Source organism: Myxine glutinosa, chromosome 1 (genome assembly GCF_964187855.1).
Source record: "Myxine glutinosa chromosome 1, kmMyxGlut1.1, whole genome shotgun sequence".
In the NCBI taxonomy this organism is placed as follows: Eukaryota; Metazoa; Chordata; class Myxini; order Myxiniformes; family Myxinidae; genus Myxine; species Myxine glutinosa.
The window spans coordinates 302,810,502-302,836,184 of NC_136261.1; the positions used below are offsets into that span (position 1 = coordinate 302,810,502).

The window sequence follows — 25,683 nt, forward strand, 5'->3', positions numbered from 1 at the left end:
GCTAACATTACCGCTTTACACAAAAAAGGTGCAAAAACAGATCCTTGCAACTACAGACCAATCAGCCTGCTCCCAATTATCAGCAAAGTCATGGAATCCATCATTGCTTCGGATATGAAATCTTTCCTCTTCTCCAATGGCTTGATCTCTGATCATCAATTTGGTTTCAGACCAGGTCACTCTACTCTGGACATGCTGCTTCTGCTGTCTCAACAATGGATGGAGGTCCTGAATGCCAAACAGGAAATCAGAGCTGTCTCCCTTGACATATCAAGGGCCTTTGATACGGTCTGGCACCCAGCTCTGCTCACCAAACTCTCCTCCTATGGTATCCATGGAAATCTCCATGCATGGCTTGCGGACTTCCTCTCTGGTCGTAGTCAACGTGTGGCCCTGAATGGATTTCTCTCATCTCCCCTTCCTGTTCAGGCTGGAGTTCCCCAAGGAAGTGCGCTGGGCCCTGTGCTTTTTCTGGTCTTTATCAATGATCTCTCTGACTCTCTGGAAAATCCTCTCTATCTCTTTGCTGATGACTCCACTCTCTGCCGCTCCATTCCTCTTCCCTCAGATAGGCAGTCTGCAGCCTCCTCACTCTCTGAAGACCTGGACAAAATCACAGACTGGTCAAACAAGTGGAACATGTCTTTCAATCCTGCCAAATCTCACTCTCTTACTATGTCTCTCCGAAAAGATCGACTGGACAACCCTCCCATCTACTTTCTCAACAATCCTCTCCAAGAAGTTCTGTCACTCAAGCTTTTGGGTCTCACTATCTGCCATGATCTTTCTTGGGAAAACCACATTTCCAAGCTGGCCTCCAAAGCCAGTCGCCGACTGGGCATCCTCCGTCGTGCGAAGTCCTTCCTCGGCACACCTGAGCTCCTCACCACATACAAGGCTTTCATCCGCAGCTCAATGGAATACTGTTCTCCCCTATGGGCTGGTGCTCCTGCCTCACACCTGGCTCGGCTTCACGCTGTTGAATCCAAAGCTTTCAAAATCATTGGAATCTCCCGCGATGAAGCTATCTCTGAGGGCCTTTCACTCACTCACCGCAGGCAGGTAGGTGGTCTTTCTGTCTTCTACCGACTCCTCTCCGGCCTTGCTCCCCCAGCTCTCTCCGTGCTCTGTCCCCCAAATATTCCTACAGGTCGCACAAGATCTGCCAGCAACCCTCTGATGGTTAAACTGCCGAAATCTCGGCTCTCTGCTCACCTTCACTCTTTCATTCCTCTTTTCTCCCGCCTGTGGAACAAACTCCCACACTCCCTTCAATCCCTCTCCTCCCTCCAGGTCTTTAAAACAGCTGTTCACCACCATCTCTTATCTTCCCCCATCCATAACCTTGATCTTTTCTACCCCCACTAATTCACCCCAGATCCACCTTGTTTGAAATTCCAACTTATTTCCTGGAAATCCTGGCAGTGTCCATATGTTTATACCTCTCCCACCCCCCCCCCCTTCACATGCCTCCCCCCCTTCACATGCCTCCCCCCTTCACATGCCTCCCCCCCAAAGCCCTCTCCCTCCCACAGATCTCTCGATGTCTCCATGTCTCTCGGTCCCTGCTCTCAAATGTTGTGTTTGTGTCCTTCCCTCTCTCTCCCCATCTTGTCTACCGCTCCCGATGTTATTTGTTTTATGTGTCTGTTTGTCTTTCTGTGTGATTAATTTTCGCTCTTTCACGAGCCTCGATCTTGTATACAAAAAAAAAAAAAAAAAAAAAAAAAAAAAAGATGAACTTTTATAACAAATTGGGTTTATTGTGATTTTCAAGTTAGCGATCCGTTTAAGAACGAAGGAGGAGGGGTGGAATGAATGTGAATTTAGAGCATGTCGTGAGGAAGAATTATAAGAGATTGAATATTTTTTTGAAGTGGAATGAGGTGAAGAGGAAATTGAAAAAAGCCTTTTAAACAGGAAGAAAAACAGCATGTTGTAATATACCACTGAATAAAACACTGCATGGGGAAAGTTTAAACATATTCAAACAGAACCGTGAAGAACAATCTAATATTCACAAAAATACCAACGGGGAGAGGGCATAGAGGGACAACCACGTGAACAGGGCAAAAGGTGGAAGGCCATTTACCGATATTATTCAAACTTGGCAATCAGATAATGAATGATGGCTTACATATGCACATAATTTCTTTTTGAGATCAGATCCAATATTGCTGACTGATGGCCATTTTGTTACTTAAACATGTCCCCAACCACTCGGACATACATGGACCAATTTTGTTCAAAATTGGCACAAATACAATATATGAGAGTATACATATACAGAAGATTTTGTTTTGTAATCCAACTAAAAATGGCTGACTGGCGGCCTTTAAATCAGGAGAGCAAAATTAATAAAACCACGGAGGCTATGACATTTTACGTCTTTTTCTTCTTGTTGCTTCGTGTTTTTTTTGTTTTGTTTGGTGTTCCCTGCAATTTCAAGGTTATTCTGAACATATGACCCAGCTCGTATCATTGTTGTCATGTGTTGCTTCAGCCAGTTGATCTTATACAATACATAACCATGCACATTTAAACTCATTTAAACTCATCCCTATGTATCAAAAAGTCATTATTTCAAAGAAAACAAAAATGCAGTTATCGAAGTATTTCAATGGTGAATAAGCAAAAGGAAATCAACTCCAATCGACTTCAGGTGGCACAAACAACATTGAGCTTAACAACCAAGACTAATTATTGACATTACTACTTAGTTGGACCTCCCTCAGCTTTGATGATAGCTTGGCACAACCTTAGTATGGCTGTGATTGGAGTAGAAAGGCATTCGACTGTGATTTATTTAATACATACCCATATCAAGAGGTATGTCGGTATGTAGCAAGGTGATGATTCTTTGGGATTTTACACACAATTTTCTGCTCTTCCTTTGGTTCTGGTGCATCCCAATCCATTCTGTGTTCTAGATCTTCCATGACTCTTGACTATGTTCCATGGGGAAGTATGGGGTATTGTCCTTTGCCTACGTTTTTCTGATTGTGACGTAATTACCAAAAACAGTCTTTTTTTTATCATAACTTGAATAATTTCCCCCCGAATTTCTTAATGTTGGGTTTTTTTGGATAGGTGGTCAATGGGGACACATTTCCTTCATTTGCACTCCATACTAACCATTATATATTTATATATATTTATATATGTATGTATATATATATATATATTGTTACGGAACCGGAGTACGGCGCTCCCCCTTAGCGGGGCGGGGGGGGGGGGGGGGTTAATCCCCCTTTTTATTTTCACTGGCCATCTCCGCTCCTGAAGCTGCCCAGCTCCCTCCATGAGGCAGGTGAGCAACTTCGCCCGAGACCACGGGCGAGATGTTATTTGCCGAGCGGATTAGCAGCCCACGGCTCGAGCCATTAACAAAAACTAGACCCGATTCTGAACGTTGGCCAAATCGTGCCACAGGTGTTCAATGTGGAAACCTCTAAAACGAACGGATGTGAAGAAAAGAAGGCAGAGTAAGGAGGAACAGGAATTTATTACTCCTATTTACACAATCAAAGAAACCAAAGGAGATGGAAAGATACGAAAATAATTTACAGAAGAAGAAGAAGAAGACACAGTGCAATTCTACTTATACAAGCTTAACTTATTCCCAGGGACAACACAGACAAACAGATGACATTCAGACTTACACGAGTGGGGGATGAAGGCAGGAACGAATGGCTGGAAGGAGAGGAATGTTCAGCGGGATGCTGGCTGGAGCTTGATCCCGCACGGGACGTCGGGCTGGAAACGACGGCCACTGATGCCACCGCAATCTGGTTCACACAGCAAGGCTGCTCGAAAAATAGCACGTCAGGGCTACACGCTGCTGGGCCGCTGAAACAGCGTCTCTCCCAGCAGAACCGCAAGCTCACCTCCCCACAGAATCTCTCCACTTCCAAGCACCTCCAGCACGTATATCTTTTTGTGCGTCCTCCCTTGCTCATCTCTCTCATGCCTTTCAGCTCCTCCCCAACTGGACTGAGGTGGGGGCTCCGCGTGACGGGTTATATAACCACGCCCTAGAATCTTCTTGAACCTCGCCGAAGTTTATTTCCTCTGCCCTCAGGCCAAACCCCTCATGCTTGGTTGGTTGATCGGGGGCTGGCTCACTCCTCCTTCTCATGACGAGGTGGAGACACGCCTTTCTTCTCCGAGCTGACCGCGTGCGTAATGGAGAACGAATGCAGTTGGTAATGCGGTTGGCAATACAATCGGCAATGGAGGTTTTGGGCAATTGAAAGGGGATCTATCTTATTTCATCTGGTGCAATGCAGTGTCAATTAATGGGAAACAGAGCCTTAAACTAACATAGAATAAGAAATAACTATAGAGAGGTTCAATGGTGGCCTACATGCTTGTATATGGACTAGCTACGGCGCACTCATTTCAATTAACAGCCAATTAAAAGGGGAAATGTACACAGGAAATTTAATACTAAATTTACAAAGTGAAGGTTCTAAAAACCGTAACACAGCACCCTCATTCCTCACGGCACGACTCGGGCCGATAAAACTTTAACTTAGTGTGGCACGTAGTTGTAGTTCCCTCTACAATTAACCTGACCCTGAGTGTGACAGTTTTAAAACACAAATAAGTACGTCCCTCTGCTGCATTGCACCCTGCCTAACAGATTCACGCCCACAGGATAACCGAATTGCGGAATTGTTCTCAAACTACACATGAACGGTGGGGAGCATTATTTACAAGTGACGTTACTTTGATTATTTACAAAACGAACCCAGGACCTGTGATTTACCTTTTGGGGGGGGGGGGGGTGGGGGGGGGGGGAGACAGCATTAACTGCATCGACGCACCAGCACCAATAATCATCAAAGCACCATAAAGCACCAAAATGCACCGGAGTGCACAGTCATCATAGTTCCATAAAAAAACAAGTACAAAAAGTTTTAATTAAAACAAAAGCCGCGTCGATGTTACACAATGCCTAGATGCAGCTGTGCCTATAACGTCGATGTTATAGGCACAGGACATTCCTATTGATTCGATTACTTGATTTTATTTTTGTGCAAAGTGAAAATATATCTCGGCAATTTCATGTGTGTGGCGACAAATTTTTAATATATCTCGGCATTTTCCCATCTGTTATTTCAGGCGGTGTATGACTGACCATGCCGCGATTTAAAAAAATATATATCTCGGCAATTTCCCGTGTGTGGCGACACGTGAACGAAGCTATGCTCCTCTCTCCACATTATTGTGACGACGTATAAATTAAATATTTCATCGTGACGATTGTCATCAAATGGACGAATTTTTAATATATCTCGGCATTTTCCCGTCTGTTATTTCGGGCGGTGTATGACTGACCATGCCGCGATTTAAACAAAATATATATATCTCGGCATTTTCCCGTCTCTTATTTCGGGCGGTGTATGACTGACCATGCCGCGATTTAAAAAAAATATATCTCAATGGACTTGAAGTTACAGGCCTTTGAGAATTCATTTCGTTCTATAAAGGGCAACTTTCATCGGATTTTCTTCCCGTTTTTTTTCAACCGAGTCTAAAACTATGTTAGCGACTGTGAAAAATGAAATGATATATCGAATTTGATTTGAAATAAAACTGTGTGAGAGAGGAAGACACCACGGGCCTACAAAACAGGCCTCAAAGCTATGCGAGTTAATAAAATGGTGGATATTTGTTTATATGAAGGCTCTCCCAGAATGGGTCGAGCTATGGTTCCCAGAATGGGTGGAGCTTTGAGGTTTTGTCTTCTCTGCAAGAACAAGAAGAACAAGAAGAAGAACAACAACAATAACAGCAGAGGGCACTCTATGAGCAGCGTCTGCGACGCGGCTAAATAACACACTGTTGGTGGTCTTGCTCTTCGGCTCCCTCTGCTGGCCGATGTTCTTCCAGATGTTGTCATTCTTTGTGTTGTTCTTTGCTTGCGGCCTATTTGAGGGAAATAAAAAGGCACACAATGCGTCCATCTTTTTTTATTTATGGCCCACAGGGGCCGACTATGGGTGGCTCACCTGTGGGCTTGGTGCCACCTCACCGAGGTCCGCAAGCAAGATCTTCCTCTGGCCATCCTGGCCGGTCCCAGCAGAGGGGCCATGCCACAAAGCTTGTGGTCCATAAGTGGTGCTTGGCCACAGACTGTGGTCCATAAGTGGTGCGTGGATGCAGGCAGCTGGTTGCGGGGATTCGGGGATTCGGGCACACCGACACGGCCTCCCGCACGCTCCCCTCAGTGCCCAGAGAGCACGATCCTCGGGTTGGGGAAGGAAGACAGAGAAGACAGGTGAGTGAGGGGTAAGGTCACAAGGGTACACATCAACGAAGGCAATGCATAGTGAGGTGCGTCTGGAGACTGAGCGGAGAAAAGCTCGTCCCTACCGTACGTCACCCCCCCTGTTACCTAATCTACCCTTGCCCTTACCCCATATTTACAAAAACCTACACATTTACAAATCCGTCACTATGTCTCGTCCTCCCTATATTTCCCCTATACCAAATTCGTCACAATCCCATTAATCCAAAATTTGCCATCACCAATTCATCATCAGTCCCTCTTAAGGAGGGAGAGATGGAACATCAACACAATGTCACACCCACGTCATGATGCGTCTCACAATCCAAACATTTGCACAAAAATAATGAAAACAACAAACCATGGCACGGTGTGGAGTTTTGTCACCCCAGGTGAGTGGATGTAGATGGTGCGAGGAGATTTCAATCCTAACTACTTCCTAAATGACATTAACACACTTCACACTACCTGGGGTCTTTCCCTGCCAATCCATTGGCCATCTTACTCTATGCGGTTTTAAGAACCAAATTCCCATTGACCCAACTGTGGTGCTTCATCAATTTGGGGTCTCACTCCCCCGGTTCAACTCCCTGTGCCTTTGCACAATTTCAGGACTGGGTCGTGTGGCTCTCCCAGCAGGTCTACCCACCTGCACACCTCCACCACTGCAGTTGCCTCCGAGCTTACCTGCTCCTTACCCTAACCTATCTACCTGGGGAAGGCCCTCTGGCGCTCTCCCCACTCGGTGCCCCCTCTGGCACTGGTCTACCTGGGTCCGTCCTCCGGATCCTCGGGCCCCATCCACAACTCTACCGGCTCCCAGAGCCCACCTGCGGCCTCACCTGGCCGACATCCCAACAGTGGCGGAGTGCCCATTTAACTACACACACTAACAGGCCACACGCCCAGCCATTTCCACGTCACTAATGCACCCATCCAAACACCATTCTTCCACCACGCACCACAGATGCCAATATCCAACCACAATTTACCTACTCCCTCTACCTAACTCTTAAACTACCCTCCCCGGGTATTCGTGATGGGGTCCATCCTCCCGATACACACCTTCGCACCATCCACTCCACTCCACAGTTTCCACCATACTCCCTCCACACCATCCATTCCATACTCCATGTATTCCACACACCTGTTCATTTGCACACCTGTGCAATCACACCTGGTGCCACCTGCACCCTCCTTCCTCCCAGGCTTCTTCAATCATTCAATACAATGCACAACCACAATTGTTCCTCATACACTGCTCCATACACTTCCACGCTCAATACAATCCACAATCACCATTACTCACTCATACATTGCTCCATACACTTTCAACACAAACACATGGCACCATTCACGAGCATTGCCTCATTTGCTCAACATGCTCACCGGCAAAGATTCTCACACACACGGCATCATCTAAGCTGACTACTCCCTTCTGAAACTTGCGCTTCCCAGTCGCCCCTTATACTATTGCGCTCCCTCGTTGTTATAATCCAAACTAATCTACCTACGTCCCCACTACCTGTATAATGTTGCTACTTAAATCTCCAGTTACCTATGGTCAATCTTCTCTAGATCCCCATCATTTTATCCTAACCCTCCCGGGCTAGTTTTCACTGCCAAACCCCATAACACTATAGCTCATGTGCCCCCAGTTGGGAGGGATGGTGGATTTGCCATCCCACCACATCGGCCATTTCCCACTATTAATTTTGCCATCAAATTCCAACCAATCAAAATTCGCCAATCACTGCCAATCATTTTATTTTGCCAATCAAATTCACTACTTCTATCACCCTCACACATCTACTCACCTGAGCCTCTCGGGGCGTCAATTCATTCTCAAAGCCTGGCTTCGCGAAGCCGAGCAATGAATGCAGGTGGTTCGTTGCCGGCGGTTGGGTCCGTCCGGCATTCGGTGCAGGGAAGGAGGCTTACTCGGGCCAAGATTCCACGCACCATCTCAGCACGGAACCGTTCGATGCCCCAATCTCGGCCGGCTGGAACGCCGCAACCACAAGGGGTTGCCGTGCCGACCCTTCCCACCTGTCCTCGAACCGGCCCGCCCGCTCCGCTTAGCGGAGCGCGGACGCGACCGTTCAGAGCGAGGCCCGGCGTGGATCGCGCACGGCGGTTCTTCCGAAACCGCCGTGGTTATGATCCCGGCTGATTCCCGCAGCACCCAACGCCCGGCACGAACCGGGGGCTCGCTTCGGCTAACCGTCGGTCTAACTCCTAACCCGGTTAACGTCGATGCTTCACCTGCAGGCTCGCACCACGGGTTCTGTTCCTTGCTCACACATCCAGGTGTCTCCATACACTTCGTTATTGTACCTTCTCCTACACACCACCCAGGTACACTCATTCCGCTCACAGACTTTGCTACACACCTGACCAACGCACACCTTAGTACACACTCGTCGTTCGCACACCTCATCAACACACCTCGTCGCGCCCACCCCTCGGTCACATCCTCTGTGACAACCACGGGTGTGCACTCTTCTACACACCCAATCACGTGCTTCACTACCAACTCAAGTGTGCATTCCCACACGCACTCGACCATTCCAGGTGTGCATCCTTCCATTCCAGGTGTGCATCCTCTCTCACCTGCTACAACCCACTTGTGCTCCGTGTCACTTTCGTCACTCACCACCACAATCGGTCGCGCATTCTTACTCTCGACAGCGCACTCTGTAATCATGCACTCCTCTGTTACACACCTTTCTTGCGTATCCTCTTGGCCACACTCTCCCGTTACGCCCTCCGTAACACTCACCACAGTTGTGCACTCTTCCGTTACATCCCCTGTAACACTCCCCATCACGCGCTTCAATGTGCCCCCCCGCACCCGCGCCACGACCAACTCACTCTCGACAGCACACTCACTCCTCGGCGCGCACTTTTTCCTCACACACCTCCTCTTTCCATACACTCCGAACCAGTCATACACCTCATCATTGGTCTCTCACGAACACCCGGGTCTACAGCAACACCCAAGCCCACTGAATCTCCCCTCGCACCACTGAATCTCCCACTACATTTCCGAGTATATCGCCACTCACCTCGGCACCTCGTCTTCGCTCCTCCTCCGCCACCTGCAAACTCTTTTTTTGGTTAGTAAGCACATCATCACGATTTGAGCACAGACCTTGCACCAATTCCATCACCTCCTCCTTTATCTCTCTCTTAGTTTCCCTCTGTCTCTTCTTAATTTCACTCACCCCCTCTTCCACTTCCTCTAATTTTTGCTTTACCTCTTTTATTTCCTGGTGCGGAAATATTTCTTATTTCTTATTTCCTGGTCTTTTATTTCCTAATATTTTATTTCCTCAATTTCTTCCTCTAAGGCCACCTTGGTCGTTTCTATGTGCGTTCTTACTTCCCGTTCTTTCGTCTCCATTGCCTCTGTCACCTTGTCCAACCTCTTTGTCAGTCCCTCATATACCATCTGACATTCCCTCTTTGTCACTATGAGTTCCTTTTTTATCTCCTTCTGTGTCGCCTTTAACCCCCCGATTACCGCAGTGTTCTTCTCCACTTGCTCCCCTAACTCTTTTTGTCCCACCGTCAGCTGCGCTACTCCCCTCGTCAGATCTTCTATGCCCCCTTGTAACCTAGCCGTACTATTTCTCACCTCTTTCTCCATACGCTCCTCACCCCGCTTTACCTCCTCGCGTACCCCCGCGACCTCTTCGCCCACACCTCGTCTGTTACCATCTCTTTGGTAGATGCTGCCCTCATCTGTTCCAAATCATTCCTCTGGGCATCCAATTTAGTTTCCAACCCAATTTTCACCCCCTCTATCTGATCTCCCATTTGTTTAATTTCCCGGGCGGATTGCTCCCCTATTTCCCTCAATTTGCCTTCCATCTTGTCTTCTAGCCCCGTTAACCCATTCTTCACCCCTTTCATCCCGTTGTCTAACCCCTCAAATTTGTTGTCTAAACCCTCAAATTTGGCTTCCAGCCCCCCGATTTTACCGTTGAGCCCCCCGATTTTGCTTCCCATATCATTTCTCAATTCCCCGATTTTGGCTTCCAGCCCCCTGGTTTGATTTTCCAATCGCTCCCCCATTCTGTTTTCCAATCCTATATTCCCCATTAGTATGGCTGCATTAATCTGCGCCATGAGGTCCCGCACATCAATTCCCCCTATTTGTGCAGCGGCGCGGCCGCCGCAGCCATGTGCGACGCGCCATTTTGTGCGCCTCCAACCTTGTGCGCGAGGTCGCCATCTTGTGCGCCTGAAACCTCTGCAACCACATCCTCATTGCTCTCCTCCTCCCTCTCCCCCATATACATTTCCCTGGGGTCCTGGGTCGACTCTACCCCCTCTAACTCTACCCCCACCGGCATCCGGTCGCCTTGAGCATCCATGGCACGATTTAAATTTTGGATGTTAAAATAAAATTTTGGCCACTCGTAATTTTGAGTGCGCTAAGCGCACTTCAGGTCCGGATCCCGCTCCTGACACCAATTGTTACGGAACCGGAGTACGGCGCTCCCCCTTAGCGGGGGGGGGGGGGGGGTTAATCCCCCTTTTTATTTTCACTGGCCGTCTCCACTCCTGAAGCTGCCCAGCTCCCTCCACGAGGCAGGTGAGCATCTTCGCCCGAGACCACGGGCGAGATGTTATTTGCCGAGCGGATTAGCAGCCCGCGGCTCGAGCCATTAACAAAAACTAGACCCGATTCTGAACGTTGGCCAAATCGTGCCACAGGCGTTCAATGTGGAAACCTCTAAAATGAACGGATGTGAAGAAAAGAAGGCAGAGTACGAACGGATGTGAAGAAAAGAAGGCAGAGTAAGGAGGAACAGGAATTTATTACTACTATTTACACAATCAAAGAAACCAAAGGAGATGGAAAGATACGAAAATAATTTACAGAAGAAGAAGAAGACACAGTGCAATTCTACTTATACAAGCTTAACTTATTCCCAGGGACAACACAGACAAACAGACGACATTCAGACTTACGCGAGTGGGGGATGAAGGCAGGAACGAATGGCTGGAAGGAGAGGAAGGTTCAGCGGGATGCTGGCTAGAGCTTGATCCCGCACGGGACGTCGGGCTGGAAACGACGGCCACCGATGCCACCGCAATCTGGTTCACACAGCAAGGCAGCTCGAAAAACCACGTCAAGGCTTCATGCTGCTGGGCCGCTGAAACAGCGTCTCTCCCAGCAGAACCGCAAGTTCACCTCCCCACAGAATCTCTCCACTTCCAAGCACCTCCAGCACGTATATCTTTTTGTGCATCCTCCCTTGCTCATCTCTCTCTTACGCCTCTCAGATCCTCCTCAACTGGACTGAGGTGGGGGCTCCGCGTGATGGGTTATATAACCACGCCCTAGAATCTTCTTGAACCTCCCCGAAGTTTCTTTCCTCCGCCCTCTCAGGCCAAACCCCTCATGCTTGGTTGGTTGATCGGGGGCTGGCTCACTCCTCCTTCTCATGACGAGGTGGAGACACGCCTTTCTTCTCCGAGCTGACCGCGTGCGTAATGGAGGACGAATGCAGTTGGTAATGCGGTTGGCAATACAATCGGCAATGGAGGTTTTGGGCAATTGAAAGGGGATCTATCTTATTTTATCTGGTGCAATGCAGTGTCAATTAATGGGAAACAGAGCCTAAAACTAACATAGAATAAGAAATAACTATAGAGAGGTTCTATGGTGGCCTACATGCTTGTATATGGACTAGCTACGGTGCACTCATTTCAATTAACAGCCAATTAAAGGGGAAATGTACACAGGAAATTTAATACTAAATTTACAAAGTGAAGGTTCTAAAAACCGTAACAATATATATATACCTACAAGTAAGCAGGGTTCGAATGCTGACATCATACAACTAGTCATTAGTTTGAATTGTGAGAATGTGCATAAATCAAGTTCTTCTTCTATCTTCACAATTATCAACTTATCAATTGCAATAATTATAATTTTAATTATAATTAATAAATATATAATTATATACAGACTTGGCATTTAATATGGAATATGTTTTTTTTCTTGACTTGGGTTTACTTTCTTAACTCAGTAGATAAATCTGGTGAGTTTCTTTTACACTTTTGTGATTTATTTGTTAAAAGAACCATGTCACTGATTGTCTGTCACAGCAAGAAGTCAACAACAGGATTATATCACAGGTGGCGGGCCAAAATGTACGGACAGGTGCATTTGATGATTGGCTTCACAGTCGGGTATACAAGGGTTGTTGCGTTCTGTATTAGTGAAAAACTGCTGCACATCTCCAAAAGTTATTGCCGCTTCCTCTGGAGATGGTCCATCAACTCGACAATGCTGTTTGTCATGGAGTGGTGGCTTTAGGAAATTACGGCATGAAACAGCGTGCTATTGTTCGGCAGTATGGCATCACTCAAGGTCAGGTGTCAAAGATCCTGAAACGAAATGCTCAGAGGGGTGTCCCTATTCCAATACCGAGGCCAGGACGTCCCCGCAGAACCACAAGGAGGGATGATCGCCAGCTGCACCGGTTAGTCCGCAATGGCCGTACCAAGTCAGCTAATCGGCTTTGGGCTGAGTGGCAGCAACTGACAAATGTGCCTGTATCCAGAAGGCTAGTCAACCAACGACTGGTTCAAGCAGGCTATCGTGCCAGGCGTCCCCTGAGAAAGCCACGCCTGACCAGACAACACCGCCAGCGCCGATTGCAGTGGGCCAGAGAGCACCGTCAATGGCAGCCAGGACACTGGAATCACGTGATCTTCAGTGACGAGTCTAGATTTCTGGTCTATCGTCAAGATGGCCGCGTCCGAGTGCGCAGACAAGTGCATGAAGCCTACAACAAAGATTGTATAGTGCCAAGAGTCCAAGCTGGAGGTGGTGGGGTGACCGTTTGGGCTGCTTTTCATGCAGGGGGCAAAACTGACCTGGTTGTTCTGAATGGAAACCTGAACCAGTTCCAGTACAGGGCCATTCTGGAAGAAACATTGCTTCCATTTGCTCGTGCAGCCTTTCGAGGAAACGTTGTCTTCCAAGATGACAATGCACGGCCTCATCGTGCTCGCATGATCCAACACTTTCTTGCTGACCGTGGTGTAGAGCATATGGAGTGGCCTGCCATGTCCCCAGATATGAATCCGATAGAGAACTTGTGGGCAGAATTAACGCGTCAAATCGACCACTTGGACCAGCAGCTGACCTCTGTGCGTGAATCGCAGCAGGCTATTGTCACTGCATGGCAAGCGTTTCCTGTCCAAACCTTGGCAAATCTCGTGAACAGCATGCCTCAACGTGTACGTGCTCTCCTGAATACTCGTGGGGGTTACACGAAGCACTGAACTGTAATTTTACTGTCCGTAATCCCAGTCGTAATTTAACTTTTGTTTTTGTTAAAAATTTTTTTAGCTAATGTGCAAAATAAAGAGATACTTCTGGAAAACGTACAGAAGTTTAACACAGTACTCTCCATGAATTGAGTTCGATATCAGTTTGCATCACTTTCGAGGATCAATTTATTTGTTTCGAAATGTCAAATGTGGTTTTTGTTTCTTTTAAAGGTTACGTTAACAAAATCTAGAATAATTTCAACATAATTCCAATGAACTTTTGGTTCTAAGACATCTTGAAAAGTAAGTTCACCCCCACAAAAAAAAGATTCCATATTAAATGCCAAGTCTGTATAATATACAGTCACGTGAAAAAGTAAGTACACCCCATGTAAAGTTTTGCCTTTTTCAACATATTTCAACATTCAGCCATTTGATCTTCATTTCAACAATATTGATAGATAAAGGTGATATAATACAACAAATATCATGAAACATTTACATTTTGTAGTCCATTGTATAATTTAAATAAACATAAATGCAAATTTCGCATGTGGAAAAAGTAAGTACACCCTTGGCTCTAATAGGTATTATTGCCCCCTTTGGCAGAAAGAACCTCAAGTAGGTGTTTCTTATAACTGTCTGCCAGTCTCTGACATCGACTGGGAGAAATTTGTGCCCACTCCTCCGTGCAGAATTCTTTCATCTGTGCGATGTTTGAGGGGTTTCTTGCATGCACAGCTCGTTTCAAATCCCCCCACAACATCTCGATGGGATTTAGATCCGGGCTTTGACTTGGCCATTCCAGAACCCTCCATTTCTTTCTTTTTAGCCATTCCTTGGTGGATTTACTGGTATGTTTAGGGTCATTGTCATGTTGCAAGGTCCACCTTCCGTTGAGCTTCAACTTTCCGACAGATGGCCTCACATCCACAAGCACCCTCTTCTACAATGAAGAATTCATAGTGGAATCTATGATGGTGAGCTGCCCAGGCCCTGATGCAGCAAAGCCGCTCCAAACCATAATATTTCCACCACCATGCTTTACAGTTGGCATCAGGTTCTTGTGGTCAAATGCTGTCTTTGGTTTTCGCCAAACATGTCTTCTGGTACTGTGGCCAAATTGCTCTACCTTTGACTCATCTGTCGAGACCACATTGTTCCAGAAGTGCTGGGCTTTGCCTCGGTGTTTCTTGGTAAACTTTAGTCTTGCCCTGATGTTCTTTCTGGACAGCAAATGATTACTCCTGGCACACCTCCCATGTAGATCAAATTCGTGCAGCCTCTTTATAATGGTAGACTCGTGCACCTTGACATCAACAGTGGCAAGAGCTACCTGTAGGTCCCGTGATGACATTCTGGGGTTCTCAGAGACTTCTTTCAGCATCTTGCGGTCTGCTCTTGGGCCGAACTTGCTGGGGCGGCCTGGCCTGAACAAGTTGGCAGTTGTTTGGAATCTTCTCCACTTGTAGATGTTCTTCCGGACAGTCGAATGATTGATTTCAAATTGTTTGGAGATCTTTTTAAATCCCTTCCCAGACTCGAAGACATCTATAACCTCTTTCTGAAGGCTTCAGAGAGCTATTTTTATCTAGGCATGGTGACGCCGCACACTTCAACAACAAAGAGCAAACCAAACGAAATGTCTGAGGTTTAAATAAGACAGGTTCCTCCAAGATGCTCTCTAACGATGTTCTAATCATTTGCACCTGAACTGATGCACTTGTTTCTAATTTTAGGTATTTGAAGTAGTGATAAATGTAGGGGTGCACTTACTTTTTCCACATGCGAAATTTGCATTTATGTTCATTTAAATTTTACAATGGACTACAAGATGTAAATGTTTCATGATATTTGTTATATTATATCACCTTTATCTATCAATATTGTTGAAATGAAGATCAAATAGCTGTATGTTGAAATACGTTGTAAAAGTCAAAACTTTACATGGGGTGTACTTACTTTTTCAAGTGACTGTACATATTATATTGTTACGGACCGCGGATAAGATGTTGTTTCGCCGAGCGGATGGCACCGCGGCCGAACAGTTACCCCGACTAACCTGATTCCTGGACGTTGGCCGAAATCGCACCACAGGTATTCAATTTGGAAACCTCTAAAGCGACCGAATGTAAAGAGGAAGAAGAAGAAGACGTACAGAAGAGTAACAGGATTTATTATTTACACACACTAAGCAAAAGGAGCAGTCAAGGTTATATACAGGGAAAATGGAAAAAGCAGGTGACACAGTGCAAATATTAACTTATACAAGCTTAATTAATACCTAGGGACAAGACACACAGAACAAACTCACGTACACAAAAGGATGGAAAGGCAGGGATGGTTTGGGACGGCAGAGGAGGGTCCAGGCAGATGGTAGGCGTCGAGGTCCGGCTCCAAGCGCGCGCTCCGATCCACGCTTTGGGGTCGAGGCGAAAACCCGGCAAACACAGCCTCACGTCTCACCGACCGGCGATAGGGCGTAGAGGGTGTCGGCCTATTGCCGCAATACAGGCACCCCCTTACGTCTCTCTCTCTCAGTCTTGCTCGATCACGCCTCTCGTTCGTGCCTTCCCACGACCTTGTACCTGCTTTGTTCAACTCTCATGAACCTTCAAGCAACTCCCTTCACAGAACTGCTCGTGGGGCTCCCTCACTCATCTCTCTCTTGCGCGATCTTCGCACGCATATATCATGCTCAAGCGCAGGTGTTACACGCCCTCGTCGGTTTCGGTATCGCCCTCCCCCCGTGCTCTGTGACCTTATATGGCAATGCCACGGGCTTGCCTCCTTATTTGGACATGGCGCCGAACGGCGCGCCCCTCGTGGCGAGCTACGGGCTTGTTCCCTTATTTGGGCATGGGGCTGAACAGCCCCGCCCCTCGTGGCGCGCCCTGGGCTTGCCTCTTCCCGGTGACCCCACCCCTCCTGTTCAAACAGAGCACGGAGCACGTATTCACTATTTGCAGCGAAATGAGAGGGCGCGCACCCCACGCTTGTGAAGCTGCTTTACTCAGAGAGGGAGTTTGGGCTGGGAAATGTAATTATTGAAGGGGAGCTGTTCTTATTTGATTCGGTGCAATGGAGTGTCAATTAATGGCCAACAGAGCCTTAAACTCACATAGAATAAAGAGATAACTACTTAGAAGGGCTTAAGATTGGCTAGGTGTATGCGATGAATTAATTAAGGGGACGACCTTTGACCTTTACAATTATGGAGGTATTTACAACAATCATGACATTTACAAAGGGTGATCTTTACAACAATTACAAATCCACAACAATATATACATATAAATTATAAATTTATCATTAAATTAATAAATTAACAAGAAGACGTCATGCGGAGCACGATACTTGCGTTCCCCCCTCTCCCCAAGAAAAAAAATTCCATTGATACAGCAAATTGTCCATTTCATCAAGATTAAAATTGACAATCTTGATCAAAGTTCAGGTCAATAGGAAGAAAATTGACGATTTTTCCAATAAAAATGATGATTTTTGGAAGGTTGACCTTGAGTTGACCTTTGACCTTTTGACCTCAAAAATAGTTGGTTTCCCTATTTAGTGACACAATGTGCAAATGCTGTTCAATTTTCAAGCCAATCGGATGAAAATTGACGGTTTTTTTTCAGATAAAAAGTGATGATTTTGGAAGTTTGACCTTGAGTTGACCTTTGACCTTTCGACCTAAAAATAGTATGTTTCCCAATTTAGTGACTCGATATGCAAATGCTGTTCAATATTCAAGTCAATCGGTTGAGAATTGACGGCTTTTTAGATGAAAATTGATGAATTTTTAAATTTGACCTTGAGTTGACCTTTGACCTTTTGACCTCAAAAATAGTATGTTTCCCAATTTAGTGACTTGATATGCAAATGCTGTTCAATTTTCAAGTCAATCGGTTAAGAATTGACGGCTTTTTAGATGAAAATTGATGATTTTAAAAATTTGACCTCAAGTTGACCTTTGACCTTTTGACCTCAAAAATAGTTCATTTCCCAATTTATTGACTTGATATATAAACGATATTCAATTTTCAGGTCAATCGGATTTAAAATGGCGATTTTAGAAATTTGACCTCCAGATGACCTCTGACCTTTAACCTCAAAATCAAGAGCCTTCTCAATTGGGACGACCTATACAACTTGGTGAAGTTTCGTGACGATCAGTTTTGAATTGTGACCTGTAGGCCGGTGACAAACAGACAAACAGACAAACAGACAGAACCACAAACGGAACCGACCAATATACTTGAAAAATCTTGGATTTTGCAAGTAATAATTATTATTAATTATTAATAATATTATATTATATTTTTTATATTATATTATTATATTAATAATATAATAATATTATTATTAAAATTATTAATAATTATTATTCAATTAATAAAATATTTTAAAATATCAATATTATAATAAATATAAATTATAATATAAATATATAATTATAATTGTAATTGTAATAATTATCAATTGATCAGTTGTTGTACGCAACACAATTGGCTGCGGGGTAGCATCGTTCACTAAGGGTGCGGGTGTGCTGCTGATGCAATGCCCTCTGCTGGTTAGGATAGGATCTGGTAATTTGTTCATGATGCCGGCGATAGCTGGCATACTCTTCACGAACGCTACTCTGGGATCTTTAACATGCACCAACTAATGCCGGCAAACAAGACTCTCGCTTAACGTCGACCCGAGGGTCGGCACACACATTGATGAACCACCTTGCCTGTAAAACACTGGGATGGCAGTTTATAACTGGGCCAGGGTTCAAACCCAGGCTGGGCAGTTTAAAGGCGAGTGTGCGGCCATCCTGCCAGCTCATCAATCAAGTTGAAAGGATATGTACAGTCATGTGAAAAAGTAAGTACACCCCATGTAAAGTTTTGACTTTTTCAACATATTTCAACATACAGCTATTTGATCTTCATTTCAACAATATTGACAGATAAAGGTGATATAATATAACAAACATCATGAAACATTTACATTTTGTAGTCCATGGTATAATTTAAATAAACATAAATGCAAATTTCGCATGTGGAAAAAGTAAGTACACCCTTACATTTATCATTACTTCAAATACCTAAAATTAGAATCAGGTGCACCAGCTCAGGTGCAAATGATTAGAACAACGTTAGAGAAGATCTTGGAGGAACCTGTCTTATTTAAACCTCAGACATTTAGTTTGGTTTGCTCTTTGTTGTTGAAGTGTGCGGCGTCACCATGCCTAGATCAAAAGAGCTCTCTGAGGCCTTCAGAAAGAAGGTTATAGATGCCTTCGAGTCTGGGAAGGGATTTAAAAAGATCACCAAACAATTTGAAATCAACAATTCTACTGTCTGGAAGATCATCTACAAGTGGAGAAGATTCCAAACAACTGCCAACTTGTTCAGGCCAGGCCGCCCCAGCAAGTTCAGCCCGAGAGCAGACCGCAAGATGCTGAAAGAAGTCTCTAAGAACCCCAGAATGTCATCACGGGACCTACAGGTAGCTCTTGCCACTGTTGATGTCAAGGTGCACGAGTCTACCATTCGAAAGAGGCTGCACAAATTTGATCTACATGGGAGGTGTGCCAGGAGGAAACCTTTGCTGTCCAGAAAGAACATCAGGGCAAGACCAAAGTTTGCCAATGAACACCTAGGCAAAGACCAGCACTTCTGGAACAATGTGCTCTGGACAGATGAGTCAAAGGTAGAGCTATTTGGCCACAGTACCAGAAGACATGTTTGGCGAAAACCAAAGACAGCATTTGACCACAATAACCTGATACCAACTGTAAAGCATGGTGGTGGAAATATTATTGTTTGGGGCAGCTTTGCTGCATCAGGGCCTGGGTAGCTCACCATCATAGAATCCACTATGAATTCTTCATTGTACCAGAGGGTGCTTGAGGATAATGTGAGGCCATCTGTCGGAAAGTTGAAGCTCAACCGAAGTTGGACCTTGCAACATGACAATGACCCTAAACATACCAGTAAATCCACCAAGGAATGGCTGAAAAGAAAGAAATGGAGGGTTCTGGAATGGCCAAGTCAAAGCCCGGATCTAAATCCCATCGAGATGTTGTGGGGGGATTTGAAACGAGCTGTGCATGCAAGAAACCCCTCAAACATCGCACAGCTGAAAGAATTCTGCATGGAGGAGTGGGCAAAAATTTCTCCCAGTCGATGTCAGAGACTGGTAGACAGTTATAAGAAACGCTTACTTGAGGTTGTTTCTGCCAAAGGGGGCAATACCACCTATTAGAGCCAAGGGTGTACTTACTTTTTCCACATGCAAAATTTGCATTTATGTTTATTTAAATTATACAATGGACTACAAAATGTAAATTTTTCATGATATTTGTTATATTATATCACCTTTATCTGTCAATATTGTTGAAATGAAGATCAAATAGCTGTATGTTGAAATATGTTGAAAAAGTCAAAACTTTACATGGGGTGTACTTACTTTTTCACGTGACTGTATTTGCAATATAAATAGGAGGATATTCCAAAAAAGCTTTGTCATGTCCGAAACGACTTCGTGGCGCTCACAAGTTTGGTCATGTAGCAGTGGATAAAATAATTGTAAAATGTAAAATGCGGTTTCAGCCTCCTCCAAAATGGCAGTGAACAACCACCTTCAACTGCACTTCCAGGCCTTGCAGTCCCTTAATTACATAGTGCGTGAACAAAAGGTGAAGAGAACCCAAACCATTTGGTCATACAGAAGTCAGACAGCACTCGTATGCAGCTCAGTATGCAGCTCTTCCCCGGCTCATCGCCAAATGAAGTAATAACCAATAAAAGTCAAAAAGCAACTTGTCTGAGAATAGAATCAAGTTCTGTGGACTTTCTGTCAAATCCGCATGCTCCTTAGACCATGTCAGGCACACCATCCTCAATGGCGGACTGGCGGCCATTTTGTTAATTAAACGTGTCCCCAACTATTTTTCGGACGTGCATGGACCGATTTTGTTCCAACTTGGCACAAAGACAATACATGAGATTATACATATGTAGAAGATTTTGTTTTGTAATCTGACCAAAGATGGCCGACTGACGGCCTTTAACTCCGTACAGCAAAGTTACTAAAACCACAGGGGCCATGACATTTTATGTCTTTTTCTCCATGCTCAAAATTGGTCAAGAGAGAGACCCATATCCACAAGTTGATTCCAGATGGTAGGTCTGTTTATAGTCACACAATAATAGTCCGAGCAGGCCCACTTTGCAGGTTGGTTGACAATACTGCTCTGTCCCTGAGACACGTGCACTTTAGCTTTGATGTTCTGTACTTGTAGAAGCCATCTTTTTTTTCTTCATCTCTTTTGTCGTATCGCACTACCAGTTCATTTTTGCCTCTCCAGGAGTTGATCCAGAGTGGACCGATTAAATTTCACTTTTGAAGCAATTTGTCTCATATTATGTACCTCTTCACTCAAAGAAAGAATTAGAGACTTCTTTCATGATGTCATTTCCAATGTATTGCCCATTGAGTCACAACACACATGTGTCTAGGGCAGGTGAATGATAACTGATTCTTTGCAAATATAAGCACCTTGCTTTCATTGTCTTTTGAAAGATGATGCAATCTTTTGCAATTGTTGCATCAGTCAAGGCCCAGATATATTTATTGCTGGGTATTTGTTATTGTACACCGCACCTTTCCTATGCCATCTCCAGGCATTGCAAATCGTCATTGCCGGGCACCGAAGGGGGCTCGGCAGTGACGCGCGCTGAAAGGGCGTACTCAGTTTTCACTCTGTTTGTTTTCTTGTTTGTTTTCTTGTTTGTTTTCTTGTTTGTTTTCTTGTTTTCTTTCTTGTTTGTCCGGGCGATATCTCAGCCATCCTTTGAGCTAGGAAGCTGAAATTTCGGCACAATAGTGAGCAAGTACTTTGTCAAAAACAGTATTTTTGGTTTTTTGATTAATCAATTAATTGAGGAGTTATTTAATTATTAGCGATTAATTAAGTACTTATTTAATTAATTAAATTTCCTTTCTCTTTTGACCATTAACTCAGGCACCTTTTGAGCTCGGAAGCTAATATTTGGACATGAGTGACCAAGTGATGTGGCTATCAAGGATATTTTTGATTTATTGATTAATCAATTAATCGATTAATTATTTAATTATTCGATTAATTCCTAAATATATATATATATTTAGTTGCAGATTCTGATGAAATGGTGATGGTTTATGTGTTCTGTGACCGAATTGATTAATAATTTAATTTTTCAATGATTATTATTTATTTATTTTCATTATTAATCATTTATTTATTTTCTTTCTCATTTGGCCAATATCTCAGGCACCTTTTGAGCTCGGAAGCTAAAATTTGGACATGACAGTGACCAAGTGATGTGGCTATCAAGGATATTTTTGATTTATTGATTAATCATTTAATCGATTAATTATTTATTGATTAATCGATTAATTATTTATTGATTAATCAATTAATAATTTAATTTTTTATTAATGACTTATTTAATTAAATTTCTAAAAGATACATCTTCGGATGAAGCACTAGTGGTTTCGTTATGCTATTAGCCAATTGATTAAGAAAATATTTTGTGATAATCTTTTATTGATTTTAATTATACAATTAGTCAATCAATTAGTGTACACCTCTCCCTCCCAATGCAGCCTCAATGAGCTGCACTGCGGTATTGCCGGGCGCCCGAGGCGCCCCGGCAATGCCGCGCTGTAGGATATTTAATTATTTGGCATGGGGGCGGTGTACTTTGAATGTATGTGTACTTGTTATTGTTACTTCTAGGTAAGAACATGGAATTGAGTTCAGTTTGCATAATAATACGGGCAACACAATAATTTTTTTCCCACTAATGTGTAAATATTTATCAGACTGAGATCATCACAGCATGATAGTACTATTGACTGCAACTCTCATGATAGCACTCTCCAGCTATTGCCAATCACAAGTTTGGTTTGTCAGACGAAAAACAAACTCCTCCTGTTATTCATTTCCGTACCTTTGATCTCATCCTTTCATATCCTGTTTCTTTCTGCAGCGGGGGTGATTCACGACCGGCAGTGGTGTGATATGTTTCCGTGTCTTGATGGGGAAAGCTGCAATTTGCTGTTTAACCAATCCGGCTGGACATGCTCGCTGCCCGGGGGACGCATCAAGACCACTACGGTAATGTGATCCATGCTTGAAAAGCATTGTGTAGCACGATAAGGAAAATCTTGATGTTTATCTACACTGGACTAAAACTGAATAGCTGAGATCTTTGGCTGTTTTTTTTTTTTTTTCAACAAGCCTAACCATGACACTCATGGTGAAGCTAGTACATAATTTTGTGCAGGACAATTACGTATATCAGGAGGCATTGGTGTACGCACCGAATCTATAACGAAACTGGTTCGACAATGGATGAAATAGCATATTAATCTGGATTCGACTATGGAATAGTCATGGGGTACTTTTGGCTGCGGGGTAGCAGGTATTGTTGCTCAGGGTTAACAACAATATATATTGTATGTTATTTGAAAAACTTTTTTTTTTTTTTTTTACTTATACTGTAGGTGTTATTCAATTTTGTAGGTGTTTACTTGTAGGTGTTTACCACTACATCCAATTTTCACTCGAAAAGTGATGTTCTTTATCTTGAGACCAGATTGCGGAGAATTGGGGAGGAGACTTTACCTCCGCCACGGACGTCTCTGTCCACCAACAACAACAGGCATTTTAAGGCCATGTTCCCTGCAAGAGCGGCGGTTAGCCTTGCGGGCCCCATGACAATCTTCTCCATTTTGCCCTATTTTCTGCATCTCCCCTTGTTAACCCCCTTGCCCGCATTTCTTCTTCCACCACCTTTAGCCAAATCTTTCTTGGTCTTCCCCGTCCTCTACTTCCTTCTACATTCATTTCCATCATTCTTCTCAACCAGTCGCTTTCATCCTTCCTCAACACATGACCAAACCATCTCAAACTGTTTCTCTTCACAGCATCCATCACAGGCTCTATTCCCATCATCTTTCGCAATTCATCATTTGTCTTCCTCTCTCTCAACGATACTCCGCACATCCACTGAACCATTCGCATTTCCACCCTTTCCAGCCTTCGTTGCTGCTCTACGTTTATTACCCATGTCTCGCTCCCAAAAATCATAACACTTCTCACACATGCAGCATACACCTTTCCCTTCAGCTTCAACGACACTCCCCTCCTCATCAGCATGCCACTCAGTTCCAGAAACTTCTTCCATGTACATTTTCCATGTATATATTGTACCATGTATGTATATATATATATATATATATATATATATATATATATATATATATACACCAGACTATAGTTGCATATAATAGCATATATCATCTCAAGCAATTGGTGTTTTGCAGGCAGGGTGCTGCATCACAAAGTCCATTGTCCCTCGGATGGACAATAAGCTGGGGGCCTGTCTGCTATTAAGCTGGGTGCCTAACTTCCAAATTATTGCCACCTTCAGTCAAACGTCTGGCCTGCCCAAACGGTTAATGAAAGGATTGGGTCAAAAATGGTCCCCGTCTGACCTCACACAAAGGTGAGAATAATTGGGCCTATTAAAGTAATAGTACTGCTATCATGGCTATCTCTATAAGCAGTTTCCAGAAGCCTCATTGTGCATTTATATTCAACTCCGCTGATCAGTTGTCTTAATTTCCTTATGTCACACTACAAAGTAGTCCAACAGATACAAAATGAAGCAGAATGCCTTAATTGCATAACCACCCACATCATCATTTACATCAGGTTAAATTGACCGTTTGATAAAAAGATGATCCAGATAGGAGAAGGTCTCAGCCCAACCAAATTCAATAATTCCGTGATAGATCTCTCCATCAGTAACGGAAGATCACAAACCTAAAGAGGAAGTGCACAAGCTCAACATTTTAAACATAGGTCATGGACACGTGTTTCTCAATTGAGAAATGCCTTTTTGTAAAGAAAAATATATATTTATACAATAAAAATATAATAAAGCTGTAAAAGTACAGGTAGTGGACAAAAAAATGGAAACACCAATTTAAGGTCACTTAAAAAGGGCGTTGGGCCACCACGTGCGACCAATACGGTCGGTCTGTATGTGCCCTGGCATAGAATCTACGAGCAGCTGGATTTCTACAGAACGGTTGCAGCACCATTCTTCCATGAGAAGGTCAATCACTTCACACCCGGTTGATGAAGGTGGAAAACGCTGTCTCAGGTGTTGTTCCAGAACATTCCATAAATGCTCATTTGGGTTTAGATCTGGTGATTGAGAAGGCCATGATATATAGATAACATCAGTGTCATGCTCATAAAACCATTGGGCGACCACACATGCTCAGTGGATGGAGGGGATTTGGAGGGTCTCCTCTTGCAGCCCTAAGGTTAGGCAACCAGGCCTGTGCAGCATTTTTATATATGACCCCAAGCATGCTGGGATGTTATTTGCTTAATTAACAAATGGTGCCGTTGCTTGGTGTCCTGCTTTTACCCAGGGGTTTCCACTTTTTTGTCCACTACCTGTACATTTTAGCCCAACGACCAAGGTATACCAATAGGCAAAGCCATGGAAGATGTGCTGAAGGCAAAGCACTGCCAATCTCTGTTGTTCAAAGTTGGTTTTTCACACCTATTTTTATTGGTAATTTATTTTGCTTGGCATTTTTAATCTATCGCATTTGTATTAAAGCACATGTTATTAAAATGTGCAAGGCGATGAAGAGAGCTTGTTAGACAGTGGATATTTTAACACAGTGCAAACATGACAGGGTTGGCCTAGTTTGTGATCCCATTTGAGCACTTGTTTTTTTTATACAAGCAAATCATATGAGGAAGGGGGAGGGGCTGAAGAGGTGGGAAGTAGGTTCGACATACCCAAGAGGAAAGGAGAAATAACATAAAAACGAGTACCAATGACCCATAGAGGGAGGGAAATAATTAAGATGTGTAGAAGAGATAGAGGGTCGGTGTGGGTGACCGCATGAGGTAGTGATGGGCAACATCAGCATTTGAAAAACTGGAGTGCAGAGGACGGCAAAACAGACACAGGGAGACAATCAGGAGAATAAGGGGACAAATTAATGCAGGTGGGTAATTT

General features: G+C 44.2%; 1 protein-coding gene across 2 annotated transcripts in view; it reads left to right on the plus strand.

Annotated features, from left to right (window-relative positions):
• The window catches only part of TAFA5 (TAFA chemokine like family member 5), a 374,045-nt gene that overhangs the window by 339,036 nt on the left and 9,326 nt on the right, over nucleotides 1-25,683 (plus strand). For both annotated transcript variants that reach the window (XM_068135274.2, XM_068135266.2), the window contains exon 3: nucleotides 22,621-22,748. In XM_068135274.2, coding sequence (XP_067991375.1) covers nucleotides 22,621-22,748 — 128 coding nt within the window. The remainder of the gene's footprint in view (nucleotides 1-22,620; nucleotides 22,749-25,683) is intronic.